General features: G+C 40.7%; 1 protein-coding gene across 2 annotated transcripts in view; it reads left to right on the forward strand.

The window, feature by feature from the left end:
- AMOTL1 (angiomotin like 1) overlaps positions 1–23943 on the forward strand; it is a 703914-nt gene that overhangs the window by 627688 nt on the left and 52283 nt on the right. For both annotated transcript variants that reach the window (XM_044071263.1, XM_044071264.1), the window contains exon 10: positions 9935–10060. In XM_044071263.1, coding sequence (XP_043927198.1) covers positions 9935–10060 — 126 coding nt within the window. The remainder of the gene's footprint in view (positions 1–9934; positions 10061–23943) is intronic.

Consider the following 23943-nt stretch of genomic DNA (forward strand, 5'->3'; position numbering starts at 1 on the left):
ACAGGGATGACATTCACACAAGCACAATATTAATGTACCTTTGCTCACTCTGCACAAAGTACTAACGTAATGTCTTGTACAAGTGTGTATATGAAATATATGCACTAGACAGTATATATGTTGTGTGTGTGTGTGTGTGTGTGTGTGTGTGTGTGTGTGTGTGTGTGTGTGTGTGTGTATATATATATGTATATGTATATATATATATATATATATATATATATATATATATATATATATATATATATATATATATATATATATAGATATTTATATATGTATTATATATATATGTATATACATATATATATATATATATGTATATATATATATATATATATATATATATATATATATATATATATATATATATATATATATATATATATATAGATACATATACACACACCACACACACACACACACACACACACACACACACACACACACACACACACACACACACACACACACACACTGAAAAGTGTGGTGTACAAACCAGTAGTGTGACAAGAACTTCTATGTGGTTCAGAAACCTGGTAAAGCAGCTGAGGAAGCTAGAAATGATGGAGATGAAGTACCTGAAATAGGTGGTGGGATCCACACTGTGCGGCAGAGCAAAAGCCAAAGTAGCTCCAATTGCAGAGAGAGTGAAAGAGAATATATAATCGTGGTTCTGGAACATGTACAGAGAAGCAGAAGACAATCTGGTGAAAAAGATTGACAGAAGGAGGAAGGCAAGAGGAAACGAAAACTTGCTGCCAAGAAATGCATGGATTGTATAAGAGAAAACTTGTAAAAGCAAGTATTACTGTTGAAGAAGGTATGACAGTGGCATTGAACTGAAAGAAGTGGCATCAGCAGAATCCTTTTTAACCTATACCCCTAAATACGTCATTTTATCATGTCCCATGTATTGCTGAGCCAATTCATGTGTGTGTATATATAGTTCACAGCTATAGTCTCTATTATATCTTCATTCATTTTAATGATTTAAAACTGTCTCAGAATGTTTCGCGACACTGAGATGTCATTTTCTGGTTTTATCAGGTACAGAATAATATCAACTGCAAATAAAGTCAACTTTTCTTGATTACCATAGCAATTATATCCTTGAATTTCTAAGTCACTTATTTTCTTTGACTGTGGCTATAATTATAAGACAAATAACAAACAGAAAAGAGGACACCCCTGGTTCCTCTGCTCAGACAAAATTTATCAGAAAGGAATCCTCGCACTTTAATTTTTGCCTCCTTTCCCTCATATATCCTCATAATTAACCTGATCATTGTATCAAAAAATGCATATACTTCCATTGCCCTACTCATAAAATCCCAACTTACTCTATCAAATGCTTTCCTTGCATCAACACCCACCAACAACAACAATAATTTCTTACATTCTGCTTTCCTTTGGATCATCATTCTTTTATTAATGTTGTTAAATGTTTGCACTTTCTTGCCTCCTAGCTTCCAAACTTCCATAGGAGTACCATCAATTCCTGGAGACTTTCCTACAGATTGTTTGTATGTCACTGTTTTCATGTCATCCCTCCTATCTTAACTGCTAATTGTTGAGCCTCATCTACCTCTAACCTTGGCATACTTAAGTCTTCCATAAATGTTTCCATTTGTGCTTTTTCTGAATTTCCAAATTTCCCTGCTTTATACAAATTTTCATAAAATTTTGGAAATGTCTCTAATAACACCACAGGATTTCTAGAATTTTTTTCTTAGGTTCATAGGTTCATAGATTAGTACTAAGCTAACTGCCCTTGCGAGCCATTTTAAGCCTAGCCAATTATCCCTTGTGAGACTCAAACCCTGCACCTTGTGTTTGTAAGGCAAACACCTTAACCATTAGGCCACCCTCCCAACCACTTCTTATAAGCTCCCTAAGTTTGGCAACAACCCTTTCTACTTTCTGTTACCCAAATCATTGTGCTAAACGTTTTTCTTCTTTGAGTTATTATTAAAAACAGTTGCTTAACAGCAGCCTTTCTAAGTTCATGCATATTATCCAAATACTCCTTATTTTCTGTTTAGCACTCTGCAGTTTTACCTATTCTTGTTCTGTGAGAGTTCCTTTATTCTGCAATACTTTAACCTTTGTAAGCGCCTCTGAATAATTTGTATTACTTTTTAACCGTACCTCTTTTTCTTTTGTTTCTACCCTTTTTTTTAAACTCCACTTTCATTTTATCTCACTCACCAGTTTTACCTTCTGATCTTCCCTAATAACTCTTGCTTCATTACCACTATCCATTCCGTAAATTCCTCTCTTTATAACAGGTAGGTAGGGAAGCACCAGTGTCTCTTTCTAAATTCATTGCCTTGCATTTTTATCTCAATTGTTTTTGGCTCATGATCTGAAATAGTTACTGGATGTGTGTCAAAGCTTGCAATTAAAGCACATGTTACTGTGAAATATAATTTCTGCCTAGTCTAGCCCGGTTATTATACCTTCGGGAATAATATGTAAATTCTGTCTGAGTTCCTACTACTGAATTCACATCTTCCATTCAACATAATGTCCTAAATTCCTTAAGAACGCTACCCTGTTTTGTTATATTTTCCCTTCTAGGTTCCCCCAGATCATATTCAAGTTCCAGTCCTCACCTGTAAGTAATATACCTTGTTGAAAGGTGATTATTTCTCCCAAAATGTTCTTAAGGTCCACAGTAGCAGTTTTAGGTGGAATGTAAATACATGTCAGCATAATCCTCCTCCCTTGCTAGTAATCCTTTATACCACAAGTTTACCTTTATTATCTTTTTCCTCCTCTTTCACTGTTGGAGCTCTCCTTTTCTTTTTTCCCTGAAATTCTGTGAATATCCATCCTTCATTTCTTTCCTTATCAAACTTGCATGCTCATTTCTTTCCAAATGTGTCTCCTGTAGCATTATAATTTGCACTGTGCATAAGCCGCGGTGGTACAGCGGTAACATTGTTGCCTCACAGCAAGAGGTTCTCCTGTTCAATTCACGGCTGGAGTGCCTTCTGTGTGGAGTCTGCATGTCCTCTCCGTGGTCAAGTGGCCTCCGAAAGACATGCGTGAATGGGCGTGCCTTCGCTGAAGGTTGTGCGTCGGGCTGGCAACTCGGCACCATAAAAAAATCTACTGCCAGTCATTAGTGGACCGGAGTTCCACTGTGGCGACCCCTAACCGGGAAAAGCCGAAAAAACAAACAACGTTTATTTAACATTTGTTAACCAGGAAAGTTCGACTTGGAATTAAGCCAATTTTCATCGGAGGCCTGGGGAAAAATGCTCCAGATGCATGTCTTTGTAGCATTTCTTAATATAATTCAGTACTCTTACCTTTTTGTCTATACTTGTGAGGCCATTCACATTCCAAAATAGTATGTTTAGCGTAGCCGTTATGATAAGAAGTTGTTATTCACACTTATTATATATGACAGTTTTTTAAATGTCTATTTCCAGCTTTTGTGTTACATGCACTCACTAATTCTTGGCAGGTTGATATCTTGTACAGTTGTTTCTTGTCATCTCTAGTTGAACCTATGTCACATTTTACAAGACTTTCTAGTTTAATGAAAACCATCAAACAAAACAAAAAATACATCCCCATAACCTATTAACTTAAAACAAACACACAAAAACTATGTATATCTTTGAATAATGGAAGTTTAAGCCTCCTTATGAATTTTGTATTCTTAAGCTTAATACAGTATTCAGTAGGTGTAATAGAGCAGTTACACCTACATAAAACTTGTATGTAAAAAAAAGTACTTCCTGTGTGTTCCTGTGTGTGAAGACATTGATCAAGTACAACTGCAGAGTCAAGTTTAGCCATATAAATATTTTGGTGGGTTTTATAATCTGAAAGATAACCTTAGACGCCAACATCAGAGAGTATATTACAGTTTTGCATTAACAATGCTTTCGGACTTGCTGGGTTGAGGGGAGTGGTGCTGCTTCTAGTCAGAGTGCTCAAGAGTGAACTGATGGGATTCTGGTCTTATATAGTTATATTTAGAAAGCAGAAAAATATACACAAAATTTTAATTTAGCATTGTTCTTACAACAACTCTATTGTTTAATTCATTAATCATCAGGAAGGGACAAAGTACTTTGACTAGTATACCTAGTGTATTCAGGTTATGGTTGCCTAGAGAGTACAGCCTCATTTTAGTCATACAAGAGATTCATTAGAGATATAATGTGCTGACAGTGCAAGTATTGTACAGTTCTGGGTACTGCAGTACTTTTCAGTACTGGGTGCTATAGTGCTGCACAGCTCTAAGTATTTTAATAGGTTCATAGGTGTGTACTAGACTAATGGCCCTGGAGCCTTTACAAGCCTAGCCCATAGGATTACCCTAGCATTGTGCCACCCGACCTTAGTTCCCACTGCCTCTGTAAAGTAGAGTCACTGGAGTGATCCCTGGGGTGAATTTTCTGTTTCCCATCCACTCATCAAGATTTCTCTTCAAGAGGGCCAGTGAGGTGCTCCGCTTGACATGTATGGGAAGTCTATTCCATAGCATGGGCAGCCTCTGGGTTATGAATCTGTCCCTCCAGCTTGTTTTGTTGATTGTGGTAATGAGGTTGAGTTCTCTGGAGCATGTAGTGTGGAGGGATTGGGATTTCTTTAGATGTAGCATTTCTAACAGAGCTGTGTTGGACATGGTTTTGTAAGTCAAGCAGAGATTGCCTCTAAGTAGGCGATATGAGACAGAGAATAGTTGGAGTTTTTTTAGTCTGTCCATATAGGACAAGTGTTTAAGGCCTAGGATCCACTTTGTGAGGTACTTTTGTGGCCTCTCCAGTTGTTGCAAGTGTCTAGTGAGGTACATGCCAAATGGGACATTGTACTCAATGATTGGCCTAATGAGGGAAGAGTAGAGGGAGAGAATGACCTCTTTCTCCCTGGATGCAAAACCCTTAGTAATGAGATGTGCCACATAGAAGGACTTTCTGACCATAGTGGCAATGTGGTGGTCAAAAGAGAGGTTGCTGTCAACCTGTGTTCCGAGATCTCTTATAATGCCTTCTGTGTTCAGTGGACTACCATCGATGTGATAATTCAAGGGAACTGGGTTCTTCCCAAAGGGGATGACGACACATTCTTTGGCATTGAGCTTAAGACCATGGTTCTGACACCAGTCGTTGGTCTTAGTGAGGCCTTTCTGTAGGATGTCAACATCACTTGGGGAGCTAATTATGGCACCAAACTTGCAATCGTCTGCGAACTTTGTCAGCCAAAGTCCCTTTGCATTGGCCTGGACTTCAGAGAAGTAGATACCAAACAGGAGAGGACCAAGGATCGAACCCTATGGCACTCCACTCGTGACGGGTCAGCAGTCTGACTTGGAGTCAGGTAATTTCACACTGTGGGTTCTATCTGTAAGCCAATTTGCAACCCACCTAGTGATATAGGGGTTGATGCCTAGCTTAGTGAGTTTTTCTATGATTCCTGAGTGGGGAATGGTATCAAAGGCCTTGGCCAGATCAAGGTAGGCTGTATGAGCCACCTTGCTTTCATCCACAGCTCTGGTGACTAACCCAAAGAAGTCGACCAGGTTGAGCAGGCATGATCTACCCTTCACAAAACCAAATTGTGTGGGTGGTCATGCAGCTGTTCTTCAATTGCATGGGTGCCGTAAAGTTAGCCACCTCTGTTTTTAGGACCCCAAAGTTAGCTTTGGAGAAGTTTTTCATGGTGGTTACCTTTGTGGGGGGGAGGGTGTTGATTTCCAAGCTGATTAGTTTTTGGTCGGATGTAGCCAGAGAGGAGTTGACTATTGGTGTAGAGCAACGGTCGCCCATGTTAGTAATGACCAGGTCAAGGATGTTGCTACCTCTAGTGGGGGTAAGAACGAGCTGGTCCAGGGCATTGGAATTAATGAATTCCAGGAAATGTTGGGCAAGTGAATTGGTACATGAGTAGTTTTCCCAGTTAATGGAGGGGTAGTTGACGTCACCCAATATGAGATTGTTAGGTTGGACCCTGATATTCTCCATGGTGCTTAGGACCATGGAGTGTGAGTTTTGGGACATGGTTGGGGACCTATAGCAGGCTATAACCTGAATTGCTGTCTTACCCAATGTTAGCTGCACCTGAAGTATCTCTGATGCGTTATGTTGGGCTACCAGTCTGGAGGTGTGTGCATTGTTTATGAATATGGAAACACCACCGCCTTTGGAGCTTCAGTCCAAGTTCTGGGGCTGAAAGGTGTGGAATAAGTTATAGCCTGGTAGTGCAGGGGTGCTTTCTGCTGCCTTGAACCAGGTCTCTGTTACAGCACAAATGTCGATGTTCTCCATTTTAAGGAGTGCAAGTGCATTTTGAGATAAGACTTCTAGCGTTGAGCAACATGACCCTCAGATTGCATTTGTTTGTAGCTGTTACAGTGGTAATTTGGTCTTTGGAACACTGCCTAAAAAAGGCATTATAGGGGTGGCAAGAGCCTTGGCCAGTACCAGGAGGCCCAGGGGTGACAGATGCAGGCCATCTCTGGCAAAGTATCAAGGTCTGTCAGTCATGTCATCCCAGGCAGGCAGATACTGGATCTCCTTAGAATGACACCAGAAACTTAGCCAATTGTTGAAATCAATCATTTTCTGTTATCATTCTTGGTGATGGTAGGAGGCTGCTCAGGGCTAGGGTCATACCCGCCTGGGCTACATAATCCGAGAGCTCCTTCATGTCTCTTTTCATGTAGTCCAGGGAGGTATGTCTCAGGTCATTCACACCCACATGTACAATGACAGAGTCATATTTGTATCTGTTGTTGAGGGACCTGAGTGCGTGGGTTATGTGGCAGATCCTGGCATCTGACAGGCAGCTGACTGTTACTTTCCCCTTATTCAACCTAGTGAGTGGGACATCAGTGTGCTTCACTATCGAATCACCTATGACTAGTGTGTTGGGCATGCTGTTTTACCTTAGGGGCTTTGGTTGAATGGCACACTGTTTAAGTGGTTTACGTGTCTTGTTATTAGTGTTATGTTGTGGTGGTTAAGTGCATTTCTGCATTGGAGGTCTCTGCTGCTTAGGTAGATTTTTATTGAGAGCCTCCATGAAGGAGGGTATGTGGTTTGTGTTTTTATGCGAAGGCAGTGCTGGTGTGTGTTCTGGAGGGCTATGTGTTCCATGTGGTGTGGTGCAAGGGTTGACCTTCTCCTCTTGACCAGCTATTCCGGTCTTGGCTGGAGACTGTGTGACTTCCAATTTGGATATATAAGTGCATCTCTGACAAGTCTGAGCATTGGGAGGTAAGAGGAGAGGGTTATCAGTATACATGAGGCAGTTGCTATATTTCCTCAAGATGCCCATGTTCACCCGGTTAACAGGAGAAAGCAAAGGGAACTGACCTTTAGACATGCCTGGAGGGGTGGGCATTAATAAAAAGTACTGGAGTTTCCTTGTAGAATGTTTAGTGCTGGTAGCACTTTTGTGTGCTTTAATAATTGCTACAAGAAGTCTGGTAAAGTGCTAGACTAATAAGCTAATAAAAGTGCAGGAGAGGATAGAACTTCCAGATCTCAGAAGCTTACAAACAGTCCAGGATACACCAAATCTGTATCTTGACTAGACTAGTTACAGAAAAGGCAGGAAACAGTTTTTTTTTGTTTGTGTACCATGTAGTTATGGATATTGTAGTACTAGATAGTTATGGGTTCTGCAGCACTGTGCAGTTCTGGATACTGTAGTAATTTACATTTGTGGGTAATGTAGTACTGTGCAAGTTAGACAAGTGGGTAATGTAGTACTGTACAATTTCAAGTCCTACAATTATTTTTGAGTGCAGTAGTACTATGTATTTCAGGGTAATGTAGTATAGCAATGTATAGTTCTAGGTACTGCAAAATTGTGCAGTTCAGGGTGTTTCAATAATAATGTGCAGTTCAGGATACTATAGTACTGTACAGTTCTGGGTACTGCAATATTGTGCAGTTTAGGATGCTGCAGTGTCGTGCAGTTTTGGATACAGTAGTAGTGTGCAGTTCATGATACTGTAGTACTGTACAGTTATAGGTACTGTAGTGTACACTGTGGGGTACAATAGTGGTAGTGTGCTGTTCAAGATACTGTAGTAATGCATAGATGTCCTGGCTGAAATCAATATTGCAGTATTTCAAACAGATGGCTTTTCACCCCTGACGTCCAACTGGGGTAGCAAAGCTTAAACTTTCTTGGTTTGTGTTTCTGACATATGACCTCAACTTGCAAGCATAGGCATATATAAGCAGACATATGAGTATGAATCCTCAGACTATCTCGCTGTCAGCCTGAGCACAGGTCAAGCACCCATCAGTCTAATCTTCACGTGGTCATTGGTACCATTAGCTTCTCAGAATAAGATAAATGCTCAGTTGGGGGACCTTCCTTTATAATACAAATTATTTTGCTGTATTTTATTAGATGTCAGCTAGGAGGGTCAAGTGTGAGTGTGGTAGGCAAATCCCCTACAGAGATCTCCATACTTAGTGTCTCTTCTGCCTAGACACTGAATACAATTATAAGGCTGTCCCTTTTGCCAATCTTTTGTGCGTAAGACTTTGTGATCCTGTCTGCCTTCTCTAAGCATTTTCTTGGAGACCCAGCAACTGAAGTCTCTGGCCCACTCCTAGATGATGGATGCTGCCACACCGGACATACCTCCACCTCACAAGAAAAAGCTCAAGAGGCCTAGGCCTGACAGGCTGCCAGCAGAGGTTACAGAGCCCGCAATATGTCCAACTCTACCTCAGATGCTGTCTACTGTGACCCAGCTGGAGGTCATGTGTCTCACCATTCTAATTCCTCTTTTATGCCCATGGTGGTTAATCAGTTGTCCCTTAAACAGTCTATTCATCTTCCTTCTTTTTTCCTTCTCTGCAGTCTGCCAATGAGAAGGTTTTCCACACTTTGCACCTACACAGAGAGCTCAGATATTATTTGGATAAAACAAATGTTATTCACAAATCTGAGCAGTTGTTTGTTTCTTTTCATCCCAGGACTTCAAGTTTAGCTATTTCCAAGAAAACCATCTCTTCCAGGATCTCTAAATCCATTTTCTTTTGTTATTCCTTTCATGGCAAATATCCTTCTTTGTCTTCCTGGGTCGTTGCCTCTGCTGGTGCCTTTTTCAAGGGTTTGGAAACCAGTACCATCCTTGAAGCTGCTACTTGGTCCTCTGTTCATGCTTTTACTGAGCAGTACAAATTAGATTTTCTTTCCAGGGCCAGGACAGATTTTGCTAGGGCTATTCTTCATGCGTTTGTACAGGGCTTTTCTGTGCCTTCCCCCTCCCAGTTTTCTTCTTAGCTCTTGTACTCAGTCTGCAGCAGTGATATTGAAGGACATAGTACAGTTGTGTAAAATCTTACATAACAGTAGATGTCCCTCTCTTCAGTGTTGCAGTGTTTGGTCCCTCCCTCCTTTCCCCCTCTGTTATGGATCTTCCCCCTGTCCTTTGTTACCCTTCTGGCCAAGGGGCTCTCACCTCCTTTCCCTTCTGTAATTTTTGTTCTGGATGTACATGTTTTATGTTCTCCTTGGGAGTATTTTGTTTCTCCTGGGTCAATTCAGTTCTGAGTATTTGTGTCCATACTTCACCTTTATGCCCTACATGGGGGGCATACATGTGACATACAGTGAATATAAGGTCTAAAGGCTTTGGTGTACTGGCCAGATGTTTGGCTGTCCTTGGAAGGAGATCCCTTCTGTGAAGAATGTGCAACAGTGCAGAGAAGGGCATGTACTGTTATGGTAAGAATTTACACAACTGTACTTTTTGGGTACATTAGTAGTTGTAGTGTGCATTTCAGAATGCTGTAGTGTTGTACAGTTCTGCAGTATAGCACACAACTGCAGCCTAATGGGCAGGCGGATGTTATATTGTGTAAATGTATATGAAGCAGTATCTGACTTATGGAACAGTGTGCCAAGAAGTTCTAATAGTGTTGATTATATCTTTTCTTAGGGATGCAACTATAATAAACCATTCTCGCCATGGCAGCTACAGTGAAAGTTCACTGGAAAATCGATTATGCAAAGAAGAAGAGGAGATAATGCAACCCAACAGGAAGTGTCAAGATATGGAACACAGGTATGCAGTTCTGCATGTTACTTCAAGTGGCTGCTCTGAAATCTAAACTTTATACATTTGCCACACTTTTGTAGAAGACTTCTGTTGTTTCACACAGTGCGGAATAAACTGAAAAAAAGTACTCAAACCTACTTGTTAAAGAGCTATTGTCATTTGTGGCATTATCTCTGGTCACTGCAGTCTTCAAAATGGCTTATAATTGTTAAGATATGAACTGATGTAGTTATACCTTAAATAAATCACTCTTGAGTGTGTGTGGGTGAATGTTTGCATTTGATGATGTATTTTTTGATATATGTTGTTTATGGTACCACCACTGCTGATCACTTGTACTTTCTACTGAACGGTGGTACTCTCTGCTGATCGCTGTTGTTTTCTGATGATTCATGGTACTTTCTGATGGTCACTAGTACTCTCTGCTGATCACTGGTACTTTCTGAAGTTCTCTGGTACTCTCTGATGATCATTGGTACTTTCTGATGGTTGCTGGTACTCTCTGCTGATTGCAGGTACTTTGTGCAGTAAACTAGCTTTTCCCCTAGGAGAGGTTAAATAGCTTATGGTTGCTCCTTTATTTCCATCCTGGCTGTCCCTCTAGTAGTACACAGGCTGCTGCTTGGTCTCAAGTCATCAACAATGTGAACAGATGTCCCCACAGCATTGAGCCTGTTGCTCTATGCCATGAACAGAATTCAGTTCTGATATTACCAACTATCAAATTCTCAGTGAGAGACTGTAGGAATTTTAAACGTCCCATTTGAAAGTCTGTTTCTTATTTTCAGTGTTCTGACTGACTTAAAATTTAAATGTTAAGTTATATTTCTGTTGATGATGCTATATTTTGCTATAGACTGCAGACAGTTAAAGGTATTTGTCCTCCAGTTTAACAACATACTGCCAAAGCTGGAGGTTAAGACTTCTCCAACACATTCTAGAATCTGACCTGCATTCTTATATGTGGAAGTCTGATTTTCAGCTGAGCCACTCTTTCAGATCTTTAACTTTTCTTTATCTACACGTATAATTTACCCATTTCAAGCATTTTCTCATAACTGCTACCCCTACCCACCCCCTGCATTCATTCCACAAGATTACTGGCCAGTATCAGCTGTCTGTCTAATTAGTAAGATATTCAAGTAGCTAGTGTATGATCTGAGCTTTCAAGCATCTAATTTAATAAAGTCTTCTATCCAGTGCCCAGTATGGATTCTTAAATTGTAACACGTTAACATCAATTTACAGTTTAAACAATCAAATCCTACTAAAGAAGCCTGTGAACATAGGCTTTGATATAAACATTGTCAATTAGTTCAAAACCTACCTAAACAGCTGAATCTTTAAAGAACAGTTGATAAGAAAACCTTTACTTTACAGGATGTGAACAACATGGTTCTGTACTAGGCCCAATACAGTTTTCACTATTTATTAATAACATTAATTCAACTATACCCTCTTCTACATCACCCTCTATACAGATGATATTTTTGTACATAGAAATGACCCTTCTGTGCAGCTGTACATGGTTACCTGCAACAAGCTGATTCTGTAAAAAAAATACTTAACACTAAGGGCTCATAAATCACATCATTGATCTTTGGTACAAAACAAAAACTGTACAAGATCAACTCTCCCTGTATATATACACCTAGGAATGAGTCCATAAATTCTGTACAGCAATACAAATACCTTGTCTTTACCTTAGATCCCACTCTAACATTCAAAAACTGCACCCACGGATGTATTTACGAGAGTTACTTTGCAACTTAATGCTGCCTGTTCCATATCAAATCATCTAATCCTAAAGCCAAGCAAAACTTTGGCAAAGAAAGTACTTATATCCAGAATAAAATATGCTCTGTCTTTTGTCTCATGCTAATCAGTGTTCAGCACATGCGCCATATCCAAACTGCTTTTAATGGTATATGTAGATTTCTTTCATTCTCTGCATTCATTTCAGAAATCATTTCATTGACCTCTAAAAGGCAAATCAACTAACTACCTGTCACTGCTCATTCTGCCATTTATCCTAACCTTTAAAGTCTTGCATGAGCATGTCTGTCCATCCCACAGAGTTAAATTCTAAATCACACCCTCCATTTACTTTCTTCAAAATCAGGCTGACAACGCTCTAACTCTACCCCTTCCAACTTTCAGCCTATCCCCAGGAGTGAAAAACTTCAGTAAAATAGTTACATCTGACTGGAACCATTTTCCATCCAATCTCCAGAAAATTATAGATTACAAACTGTTATTGGAAAAATCCTTTTATACCTAAAATATACTTACAATTGCACATATTTAAGGGATTAAAGACGAATTTAACCAACGTACACAACAACTAACCTAGAACACAAATGGAATGGTAACTACGTTAGTTTTACTACTCATAAGAGAAATCCTCCAACTTTAAGTATGTAAATTTGAATTAATGTCAAAATAACTAGGTTCATTGAACTCCATAGGTATGTCTCGGTCTTATATATCTAGGTAATTGAAAGCATAAGTGTACTGTACCTTTTAGTATTGAGGGTTTACAGTATAATAATAAATGTGCATTCCATATGTCACTCTCAAAGATTTTAATTGCTGAAGTGTGTATCAAAATAGCTGTAGCATTATGCTTTACAGTGAGTGATTCACTGTGATTTTGTGAACCAGTGTATATTCACTCTGTTACTGAGATACTGTCCTGTTCTATGTAACCCTACCTGGACAACAAAGAAAAATAGAATAAAATAAATAAAACGGTGTTAAACAGCTTTGTCATATGTTGTAGCTTAGTAGAAGTTGTACCTTCCTGAAATTTTCTGGTAAACATTCAGTGAAGGAAATGGATTTTCTGGATATTAAGATTACTGTGGACAATGATTGTTTTGTGCACACTAATCGATATCAGAAGAGTTGCCAGAGGGCAACTTATGTCCATAGAACAAGTATGTACCCTCAGTTCATTTTCATAATGTGCTGAGAGGGCAAGCTATGAGGTGGTCAAGGCTAGTTGATAGAGATGGGGATTTTGAACAAGAACTTAGGATACAAAATTCTGCCTCTTTTTAGGTCTCTTGAGTAGATGTCTTTTGATACTCTATACCTCAATGTTTAACTTTTGTATGAACGGTTAATTTAATGTATTCCATACTGTATGTATCATCTCCTTGTGTGTATAGAATGAAAGCTCTCATAACATTAACCAAATGTTCCATGTAATTGCCTGTTATTCTGTGTATGTGTTGTTTGGAGTTTATCACTCCGGGCCTCCACTGAAAATGGACCTGTGTCCAGTCAGACTTTTCCCAGTTAACAAATGTAAAATAAATAAAATAAAATTAATGAGATTCTCAGTTGTGTTATAGATAAAAGTTGTAGGAGCAAACTGAGGAGCAGTACTAGAAAGTTCTGTAGAGGTAAAGAGGTATGTAAAATGTACATTAAAGAGTAGGAACTATAGTCGCATCATTACTAAAATGAGAAGTCTTCATTCTAATTACGTAAGGTGTCGTGAAAATTGTAGTTATGGACTTGCAGTTTCTCTGTTACCAAGCATAACCAGAAGGTCCTCTCACAACATTTATGTGACATTGACAGGCTTTTTACAGAGGGTATAATTCTGTCAGCAAAGGGTATTAACTAATGCACACCTAGATTATGAAGAAGCCTTCCCTTCAGAGTCATATGTCTGCTAGGAAAGAGGCCAGTAACAAGCCAATATGTGAACTCATCTCGGTCCCTGTACTGTAGGCGAACAAATTGTTCTTGAACGCAGCGGTGACAAAACTGATCAGAAGCTTCAGTCTGAGTAAGAGATGTGAGGAGTTCCAATAAATCTGAATGATGCAGTCAGAGCAAAATAGGTAGTGTCACAAATATCTAAGCAAAACTTTTCTGTGATGAGACATATGTTGTAACTCAACCATGTTATGTTGTCCTATCCTACCTTCATGCTTGCAAGTTGGATTCAGAACTGAGCATCGGTTCTGACTCGGCCTTTACTAAAGCTCGAGAGATTCCACTGGCTCGAGGCTATACCTAATCCCATCATGCCTAGGGAATGTTACCTAGATCTCATTTGCCGCTAAACTAGATCAGGTTGCTTCCTACTTGGCTCCAGGCTAAGTAGAAAAGTTTCTCTGTTTTTGGTCAATAATTATCGTTTTCTACTGTTTGAGAATAATTAGTGTTGATTTTACCTCTGTCTGTCGAATTTGCTCGATTTGCTGTGCTTTGTGTGTTGCTGGCCATTGTTTTTCGTTGGGCCTTTCTCCTATCCTGTCTCGTGCCCAAACTCCTTTTCACCAGAGGGTTTGTGGAAATGTTGTTGTTATAATTTCTTCCTATAATTTCAGAAGGAGTTTGTTTAAGTTAGAGGACTCCTTCAATCAGCTCGTTGTCAGAGGGCTTCCCCTTTCCCTTTCTCGTCCTATTCCTTTTATTTAGGAGTTGTCATTTAAGTTAGAGACTTCTCCTCTTACCAGAGGAGATTGTCGTTTTAGTTATAGACTTCTCCTCTGGTCCCCCTTTTACAGTTTTGGTGTGTGTTCCTCCTGTTGGATGCTTATTATAAGAAAAAGAAAAACAAAAAAAAAGCCTAGTTGTTCTTTAGTATAAGTTGGTTTTGTCGTAGTTTAGAAACTGACAGTTAGTCATGTCTAAGGATGGTAAAGAACCAAAGCCTTCTGGCTTCAAAAAGTGTGACTGGGGTAGCCAGAAAATGCCCTAACAGATGGACACACCAATTGCGTATACTGTTTGGGTGCTGAACTTCTGCAGGAATCTTGTGCTATTTGTCATGGTTTTAGCGCTAGAGTTTTGCAAGAGAGAAAAAATAAGATCATTGTTATGGGTCTTCTCAAAGTCCCTTTTTCTGAGGCTATTGAAGGAAAACAGAATTCACCAATATAAGACAAATCTTCAAAAAGAGCTCCTTTCTCAGCACCAGCATCTGAACCAGCGAAGAAGCAGGCAAAAGAATCGACCAAGGACCTGAAGGATTTCGGGCCCGAGAAATCTGTCTCTTTGGCTCCACTGATTTTTTCAGAACCGATAGAGTGTCGTAGTCAGAGCCAGTCCCCTATAGCGGAACTTATCTTGTCAGTACTACATTCACCCATACTGCAGTCAACAAGATCCTTGGCTTCATCCTCTGGGTCATCCAGGAGGCTATCTGACAATGATGTGGAGTGGGTGGTTAAGAGACTACTATGGACACCGGCACTGGCCAAGATCCTGTCGAACCCTCGCAGACTGGAGTTGGCTCTGACAACCATCACTACCCCCATAACAATTCCTCCTCTGACACAAGTTGCGGCTTCGAAGCCAGAGAGCTTGGATTTAATAGTAGTGGAACCCTCGGGACCGAGACCTGATCCATGATCTTCGGTCCCAATTGTCGCTCTGACTTCCTCGGTGCCATCCTCTGGTGAGGAGTCTAGGGACCGATGCTCCCCAGTCGGGTCTGGAAAGGAGGTTCAGGTCGGACAGCTGCCTGATCCAAATCTTCCTCTCAGGGCCTCAGCATGGGTCAGCTCGGCACCTACATCGGCCTCGGAGCCTACAGCCATGATTCAGGGGCAGTCTCCTGGTTCTTTGGAGCCAGGGGCTCCCTCAGAATGGGATTGTGGTGCCTTCAAGGTCATGAGGAGTGTGCTGTCACCCCAGTCAGCTCCACTCTCGGATCCAAGATCTCTTCCCCCAAAAGTGCCAGAGTCTGCCTCTCTACCATCCCCCCCCAAGGTATAGAGACCCAAAGTCTCAGGCTGCCCCAGTGGGTGTAACCATCTCTTCTGAAACCTCTCCAGAGTATCCCTCGGAAGAGGTCCCTTGGAAGAGGACATGTAAGAGGAAACATCTAGACTCCCCTGAGGAGTCTGTCACTTCAGACACAGACCTAGATGATTCAGAAGGGTCCCCACAGTCATCCTCTGAGGCTGTCCCTTTTGTGGACATCCTAGAGATCCTTAAACAGAGAGGTGGTTGGAAACCCATCAACCCTTCTGAGGATGAGTCTATGTACCTGGAGGCTTTCAGGTCTCACCCTCCACTTCTTGGGTGACTCCGCCTTTTGGACAGCTCCTTAACGTAGTCAGTCGAAAGGAGTGGGGCTCTCCAGAATCTGTGGAACCTGTTCCGAGGAGGCCCAACAAGTTCATTACTGTTCCCTCTGACAAGGAATATTTGTCCAAAGATGCCCCAGCAGATGATATGGTGGTGGCGGTAGCCACCAAAAAGGAATCGTCTAAGACTTCCACATCTGTCCATCCACCGAATAAAGAATCTTGCACGATGGACAGATACGGAAAGCATATGTTCTCATCAGCAGCCTTTACAGTTAGGTCATTGAACTATTTCTCTCATTTCACTAGACTTCAGAGGGATATCCTGAAGAAGTTAGGTGATAACCTCCAAGGTTCTACAGCTGCTGGGGTTTCAGACAAGGTGACCACTCAGCTTGCTGCCTTAAACTCTGTAGTTAACTCTTCCATGTGGTTTATATTTTATGCAGCCGATGGAGCGAGTAGGGTGGTGGGTACAGGAATCTCCCTAAGGAGGCAGTCCTGGATGTGTGTATGTAAGTTTTCAGAGCCCTTCAAGTCTTCCTTTATCAATGCCCCTTTCAACGGCTCATCTTTGTTTGGCCCATAGGTGAAAGAAACTCTGACCAGGTGTGAGCAGGAGGTTAAGACTCTTTCTACCATGGGAGTACATTTTTCCCTCCCTACCAGGCCTTATCCCATGGGCCAGAAGGGAGGGAAGATGTGGTTCCATAAGTCCCAAAGAGTTTTCCCAGATGCACATGGTGACTCTTCCCCCAGGGGCAGAGGGGAAAACAATAATGGAAGACGCCGACCTCGCGGTAGAGGTGGTCTGCAAAACCAGGATGACAGAGATACATTCTCTGGTAGGCCCTTCCAGCACTCCAGAAAGGAGGCCCACCTGTCCACCTCTGGAGGCAGTCGGGGGTTGATTGTCACTGTACCACAATGCCTAGCTAAATATTACACAAGACAAATGGGTACAGACGATAATATCCAGAGGCTACAACATTCCTTTCTGTTCCCCTCCCTTAGAAAAAAGATCAATCTCGGTCCACCCAGCCAGAGGGATCAGGCAATCCTAGAAATTCAAACATTGCTAAGAAAAAGAGTCATCCAGAATGTCCCAGCAGACCAAATTGGATCCGGAACTTGAGGTTCTTTTTAGTTCCAAAAAAAGACAGGGGACTGGAGGCCCATTTTGGATCTCAGCAGGCTGAACAAGTCCGTAAAAAAAATCAGAGTTCCAGATGGTGACACTGCAGTCAATACTTACCTTTTTGGGAAAAGACAATTGGATGTGCTCAGTAGATTTCCAGGATGCTTACTACCATATAAAAATGGGCAGGTGATCCAGGAATCACCTATGCTTTTGGCTGGGGAACAGTCACTATCAGTTTCGAGCCCTGCCCTTTGGTCTCACTACAGCCCCCAGAGTGTTCACCAAGTGCATGGCAGTGGTCATGGCTCACTTGAGATGTCTAGGATTCTGAGTGTTTCCATACCTGGACGACTGGCTCCTAACCGCCACCACTGAGCATCTACTAATCAAAGCAAGAGACACCACTATTCACCTGTGTTCACAGCTGGGTATCACCATAAATTTAGAAAAATCTGCCTTGTTGCCATCACAACATATTACATTCATAGGAGCAGATTTAACTACAAAAGACATGGTAGCAAAGCTTCCTCAAGACAGGCTACAAACACTACATCAGCAAGTGTCCAATTTGCTTGCAAAAAAGAAAGTACAGGCAAAGATTGTCCTGAAGGTTCTGGGTACCATGGCGGCAGCAATAACGTTGGTACCTCTTGCATGTCTACACACTCCAGTGGTTACTTGTTGCTCAGTGGTCCATGCAGGAGTTGCCCATGTCCCACAAGATCATGATCACAGATTCCTGCAAGAGGGACCTCAGTTGGTGGCATCAATCCACCCAAGTAATCCTAGGCAGATCGTTCACTCTCCCACAACCAGTAGCTACAGTGACCACGGATGCTTCCCAGATGGGGGGGATATTATCTGGGAAAGACAGTCCAAGGAACTTGGCAGGAATGCAAATACCACTTGCATATCAATGTCCTAGAGATGAGAGCGGTGCTCTTGGCGTTGCAGGCATTCCAGAACTCCCTTCCACTAGGAATGATTGCAATCCAGACGGACAATTTCAGTCATGTGGTATATAAACAAACAAGGTGGAACAAGATCCTAGCCCCTGTGTCGAGAGGCTCAAAGAGTATGGCAATGGGAAGTCTCTTCCCAACGCTTTCTGATAGCAGCACATCCCGGGGAAATCCAATGTAATAGCGGACAAGTTAAGTAGAGCTATACTAATGCCTCACAAGTGGTCTCTAAAACAGGAAAATGTGAAACAAATCTTTCGCAAGTGGGGCCAGCCTCGCTGTGACCTATTTGCCCCATCCATGAATGCCAAATGCAGCAGCTATTTTGCCCTGATCTTCCCGAACTATGGCAACAGGGCAGAATATAAACTTCATCAATTGGATGTGCACAGGCAGCCACATTTCTACCTACACAGAACAAAGGAACTCAGGAAATCTGATCAATTATTCGTATCCTTTTCAGATAAAAAGAAGGGTGCTCCAATATCAAAGGTCACGCTGTCAAAATGGCTTACAGATACTATTACCTATTCATACACTTCTGAAAGTAGACAACTGCCTGGCAAAATTAAGGGTCACTCAACAAGAGCTATTGCAACCTCGACTGCTTTTCAGGCTAGGTTACCTATGGATTCAGTTTGTGCTGCAGTGACATGGGTTAAAGCTCATACCTTTATCACTCATTACAAAGTAGACGTAGCTTCCCGGAACAGAGCTTCCTTTGGAGCCACTGCTCTGAAGAGTTTGTTCCCTTGAGCCACCAAAGAAAGAAGGTGCAAGGGACGCTGCCCCAACCAGCAAGAATGAAGGTGGGATAGGGCAACATAACATAAAAAAGTTATGTACTCACCATAACGTTCCATGTTTGTTGTCCATCTCACCTTCATTCTTGTGTTCCACCCTCCTTCCCCCAACCTTTGCTCCTGGAGGATCGAGAGGTTTTTTTGATTGGATGTGAAATTCATCTGCTCTGTTTCTCTTCTTTAGTCTGAAGGGTCACATGTGTTATGGATGTTTTTTGAATATATGTATGTAACTGTTACTCTGCATAGTAATTGCAAACAAGATCTGGGTAATATTCCCTAGGCATGATGGGATAGGGTATAGCCTCGAGCTAGTGGTAGCTCTAGAGCTTTAGTAAAGGCTGAGTCAGAACTGATGCTGGTTTCTGAACCCAATCAGCAAGAATAAAGGTGAGATGGACAACAAACATGGAACGTTATGGTGAGTACATAACTTCTTTTTTCTGTACTGTTACACATATTAGAGTATATCTAGACATAATCTTAAAGCAGCACACCAGATATGCTGAATATTATTTCTTTATTAATCATTCCATCTGAATCCTGTCTATTATTTTGTATTAACCTAAGTATCCCTAATCTAATTTACATTAAGCCATCACTTAAAACTTTCGCTCCTTACCCTTTAGCTGTATATGTTCTCATCAGGCAGTTTCTTTCTGATTACAATTTTGCTCAGTTTTTGTCATCCCCCATTCCTTATTTAATTTACCAGAACCATTGGAGCTGTTCCTGCAGTTTTCGCCTCACTACTGTCTTTATGCCGTTACAAACCCGTGTCAGTAATTTGGCTTATCTTCTTCTCACGTGTTCCTAGGGTCTTGTTCCATTTTACCCTATTTATTATTATACGTAATGACTGCAATTTTTCTACAGTACATCTATTCTTACTCTGTGATTTTTCCACTGTTCTCATCCCTGTGGAATTAACATTTTTTCAATGGGTCATACATAGTTACATTTTAATAGTTATACAATAAAGAAGTATTCTTATTCAAAAGCATGCACATTGATCAGACAGCCTAATCAGTATGCCCATTATAAAATGAACATATTCCAGCAGAAAAAAAGTCTGGCTACTTAACTCTGTTGACCAATCTTATTTCCTGCTGGAATATGCTGCTGCAATACAATTTGTTAACATGTAGTAAGATTGCTTATCAAGCACTTTTAGGATGGTGCAGCTGAAATAATGTAATACACCCATGACAATAAACTCAGAACAGCTCTAGTTCCAATCCTCTACTATATTAAGCAGCAAAAGAATCTCTTGCACTTATGCAGAAATATTCTGTTATGAAAGTAACGCTGTTCAGTATAAGTATGAGAGATCGCAGTGCTACTGATTTATTTTACATGAATCTGCCCAATGTAATTAACAGAGTTCTCTACCATCCATCCTAAAAGTGCATCCTACCGCCAAGTATTTAGTGACTACATTCCTCAATGATATGCTAGAAAACCAAAACTTTTAATGGAGAACAGACCAAATATATGAGGCAAACAAACAAAAACTATACAGATTCTTATCCTACCAGATAATTTACACTGTGCAAGAAAGATACCCAAACAGACCTGGAGGAAGGAAAAGTAGAAACTACCTCAGCAGACTTGGGGGGGGGGGTATGACAGAGGCAGCTATGTACTCTGTAGATGTAGACCATGCCCGGTATATACCTTAGATGCCTCAGACTACCAGAAGCTAACAGAAATGCACCCAAGTCCTTTTATATAATGGCATTGTTTAGAAAAGTTAATTTGTTTTTGTTTATTTCATAAATAATGCCATTATATAACAGCAATAATCCACTCCTGTATATGGGTGATCTAGGAATTACTCATGGTTCACTTTGTTTAATCATTCGGTCTTCACCTTCATAATCAAACCATGCCAAACTTGAGTAAATCCTGGATTTACCCACACCCTGTAATGGATTATTGCTAAAATATTAAATAATCATGAGTAAGCCACATTCTTTTGTATGTGGTCAAAGTTTTCATCCATGAATTTAGTTTTTCTAATGTGCTTTAGAAAGCTGTGCCTTTGTATTTCTCAGTTAGATTAAGCAGCTGTAAACAAACTGGTTCATAATAATTGGACAGCTCCTACCCACAAAGCATTGCCATGCGTTTTTGCATGGTTGGACAAGTAAAAAGTTGATAATATGATGGGCTTGGCAAACAAAAACAATGTTTACAGTCACACAGCAAATTAAGGAGGATAAACATTACATAATACTGAAAAGTAAACAAAGTCATAGTAAACATAACAGTTTGCTAATAATTCTAGCTTGTGATATTGATTAGTTTAAAATGCATCATGTAAACTCAGCTTTGACAATATGATTGAAGGTAGATGCAAACCTTGTTACTCATGTCAGAATGTTAATAATCTTCATAGAAACATAGAAGGACGTCATCATGAACGCTCACTCTAAATGTACACTAAGTGTACACCTTTCAGATTGAATAGACAACAAAGCATAACCCCTACTTTCTTCCTCCTAATTTTAGTTTTCCTACTGATTTTCTTGCAGCCTTAAATATTAAGGGGGATTCATAAAGGTTACCACTATCCATAGACTACTTCTACACTTAGTATAATCTTTCTGAACAAGCAGACAGTACAAAAACTGTGGCAGAGATGTTCTTGAATACAGAATGTGTACACTTAGTGTAGGCGTTCATGAATTTGGCCTAGTATGCTGTTTGGAGTAGAAACATACACTAGCAAACATTAAAGTGAACATAAAACATACCCAAAACATAACAAAACTGAGGATATATCCCCAAAACAGTGAATTTAACCACAAAATAAAAAATGTAAAATTAAATGCATGCCAGACAGTCCTTCTCATTTGCTACAAATGAAAACGTAAACAATCAGACATAACCACAACCCAAAATGCACATGACCCACCAACACAGAGGTACCCCACCTAGATCAAACTAAACCACATACGCTTGTAAATAAAACACAGACAATAAGAAAAATGATGCTTAAAAATACAATAATCAGTAAATAAAAATACAGGAAAGTAAGTGTGAAAAAGCACATAAAAATAAAATAAAATACATTGATATTACAAAATGCAGAAAAAATACATTGTTACAAGAGCAAAAATACTAAAATATTCAGCCCTAGACAGCAATACAGGAGACTGAAAGTGGAATTTGACCTAAGGTAGTGTGATACCACTTCACTCCTCCCATTCAGAACACCAAAGATCACTACTACAGTTTTATACATTCACCTAAAGAAGTCCAAAGGCGCATCCATTGAAGTAACTGGAGACCGGAATGTGTTAAAAAAGCAGATATTTTGAATATATGGGAGTCTTAAGGTATAGTAAATGAAATATCTGGTACTATGTATATGGAAGAGTAGTTCATGACTTGTACCTATGCTAATCATCATTAAATTGTTTTCAAAAGCCATAGTGACAGATGTTTCATTTATTATATCCAGACCCCTAAGTATTTCATACATACCTTTGACTCGTTTATTTACGTGTACCAGCCATGCTTGGGGTGCTTTTCAGTTTCACAGTTTGACTACTTATTTTCTTAATGTTTTGCACAACATAATTTATTCAGTACTCTTTTAAATGGAATGCCACTACTATACCCTACATTGCGTAGCTGTTCCTATTATAATCAGGCTTGTGGAGGTGGAAGAGTGGCTATATATAATTATATCTATATTTGCAGTAAATAACTGACCTGCATGCATAGATAGCCCAACAGTCTCCTGACATAATAATTATAGAAACTTCACTAAAGCCCATATTAAAGACAGAGAAATACTTCCACTCATTTACAACATACTAAGGGTAGATAAGCAGTGCAAAAAAGCAGGAGGTGTAGCCATCCTATACAAAATACTCTGCAACTTACTGATGTTCTTGTGTTTCACTGTTGCAGTCATCACATTTGGGTTATCCCTGCCAGGGTAGCCCTCAGTCGACCCGAATACCAGAGGCTTAGTATTTCTGCGTTGGTTGCTGTCGCTCCCAGATTGACGGCAGGTTGTCAGTGGTATAAAATAAGGCAGCCGATGCCATTACATCAGTCTTTCTTGCTGTGGAGCCCGAAGGAGAAGCAGTTTGCACGAGTGCTGGTTGGCCGCTACCTGAGTTTTAAATTTCTGAATTGAAGTTGAAGTCTTCTAAAGCTAAGTACCCCGTTGGGATCCTTTTTTCTTGCTCTAACTGATGTCAGAAAAAGTTAACAATTGTCTCGCCTGTGGAAAGCAAATACCACACAGAGACTTTCATTCCTATTGCGTCACTTGCTGAGGCCCAGACCATGACATCCCCTGCTGTCGCTTTTGTGCTTTGCTCAATGCCAGAACTGTACGTTGTCAGGCCCTTATTGTAGCTAGATATTTTTGCTGTCAGGCCTCGAATTCTGATAAGCCTTAGGTAAGCCATCCGACAACAGCTCTTCTGAAAAAACATAAGGATAAAGACAGAGACAGACCGCTCAGGTTCAAAACTGCCGATGACACTTCCGTTGAGCTAGTTGTCAGTTCCCCAGTCCTCAAAGAGGCGCTTTCGCAGCCCCTGATACCTGCTTCTGTGGATTCACGGGCTGCTACCAAGACCCTTTTGGAGTCTGGTATGCCGCAAGACTCTTCCTCGACTAAGGATCCTGCGGATGTCTGTACTTTGGATGGGTCCGGAGCCACTGGCCAGGCACCGGCTTCCGAGGAAGTACTTTGCACTACCAATATTCGACACAGACCGGCAACTTCTTTCCCATCTACAGTTCTTTCGAAAACTACTGAGTTTCTAAGGCCCAAGGTACGAACCACCCCCAATAAAATGACGACCCAAGCTCAGGCACCTGCTTCCTTGCCTCAGTCTCAAATACTTAATGTGGCGGAAGACCTTATAATGCTTATCAGGGGAAACCAGGCTACCAC

This window comes from Protopterus annectens, chromosome 5.part0, assembly GCF_019279795.1.
Source record: "Protopterus annectens isolate FY-2018-M chromosome 5.part0, PAN1.0, whole genome shotgun sequence".
Lineage (NCBI taxonomy): Eukaryota > Metazoa > Chordata > Ceratodontiformes > Protopteridae > Protopterus > Protopterus annectens.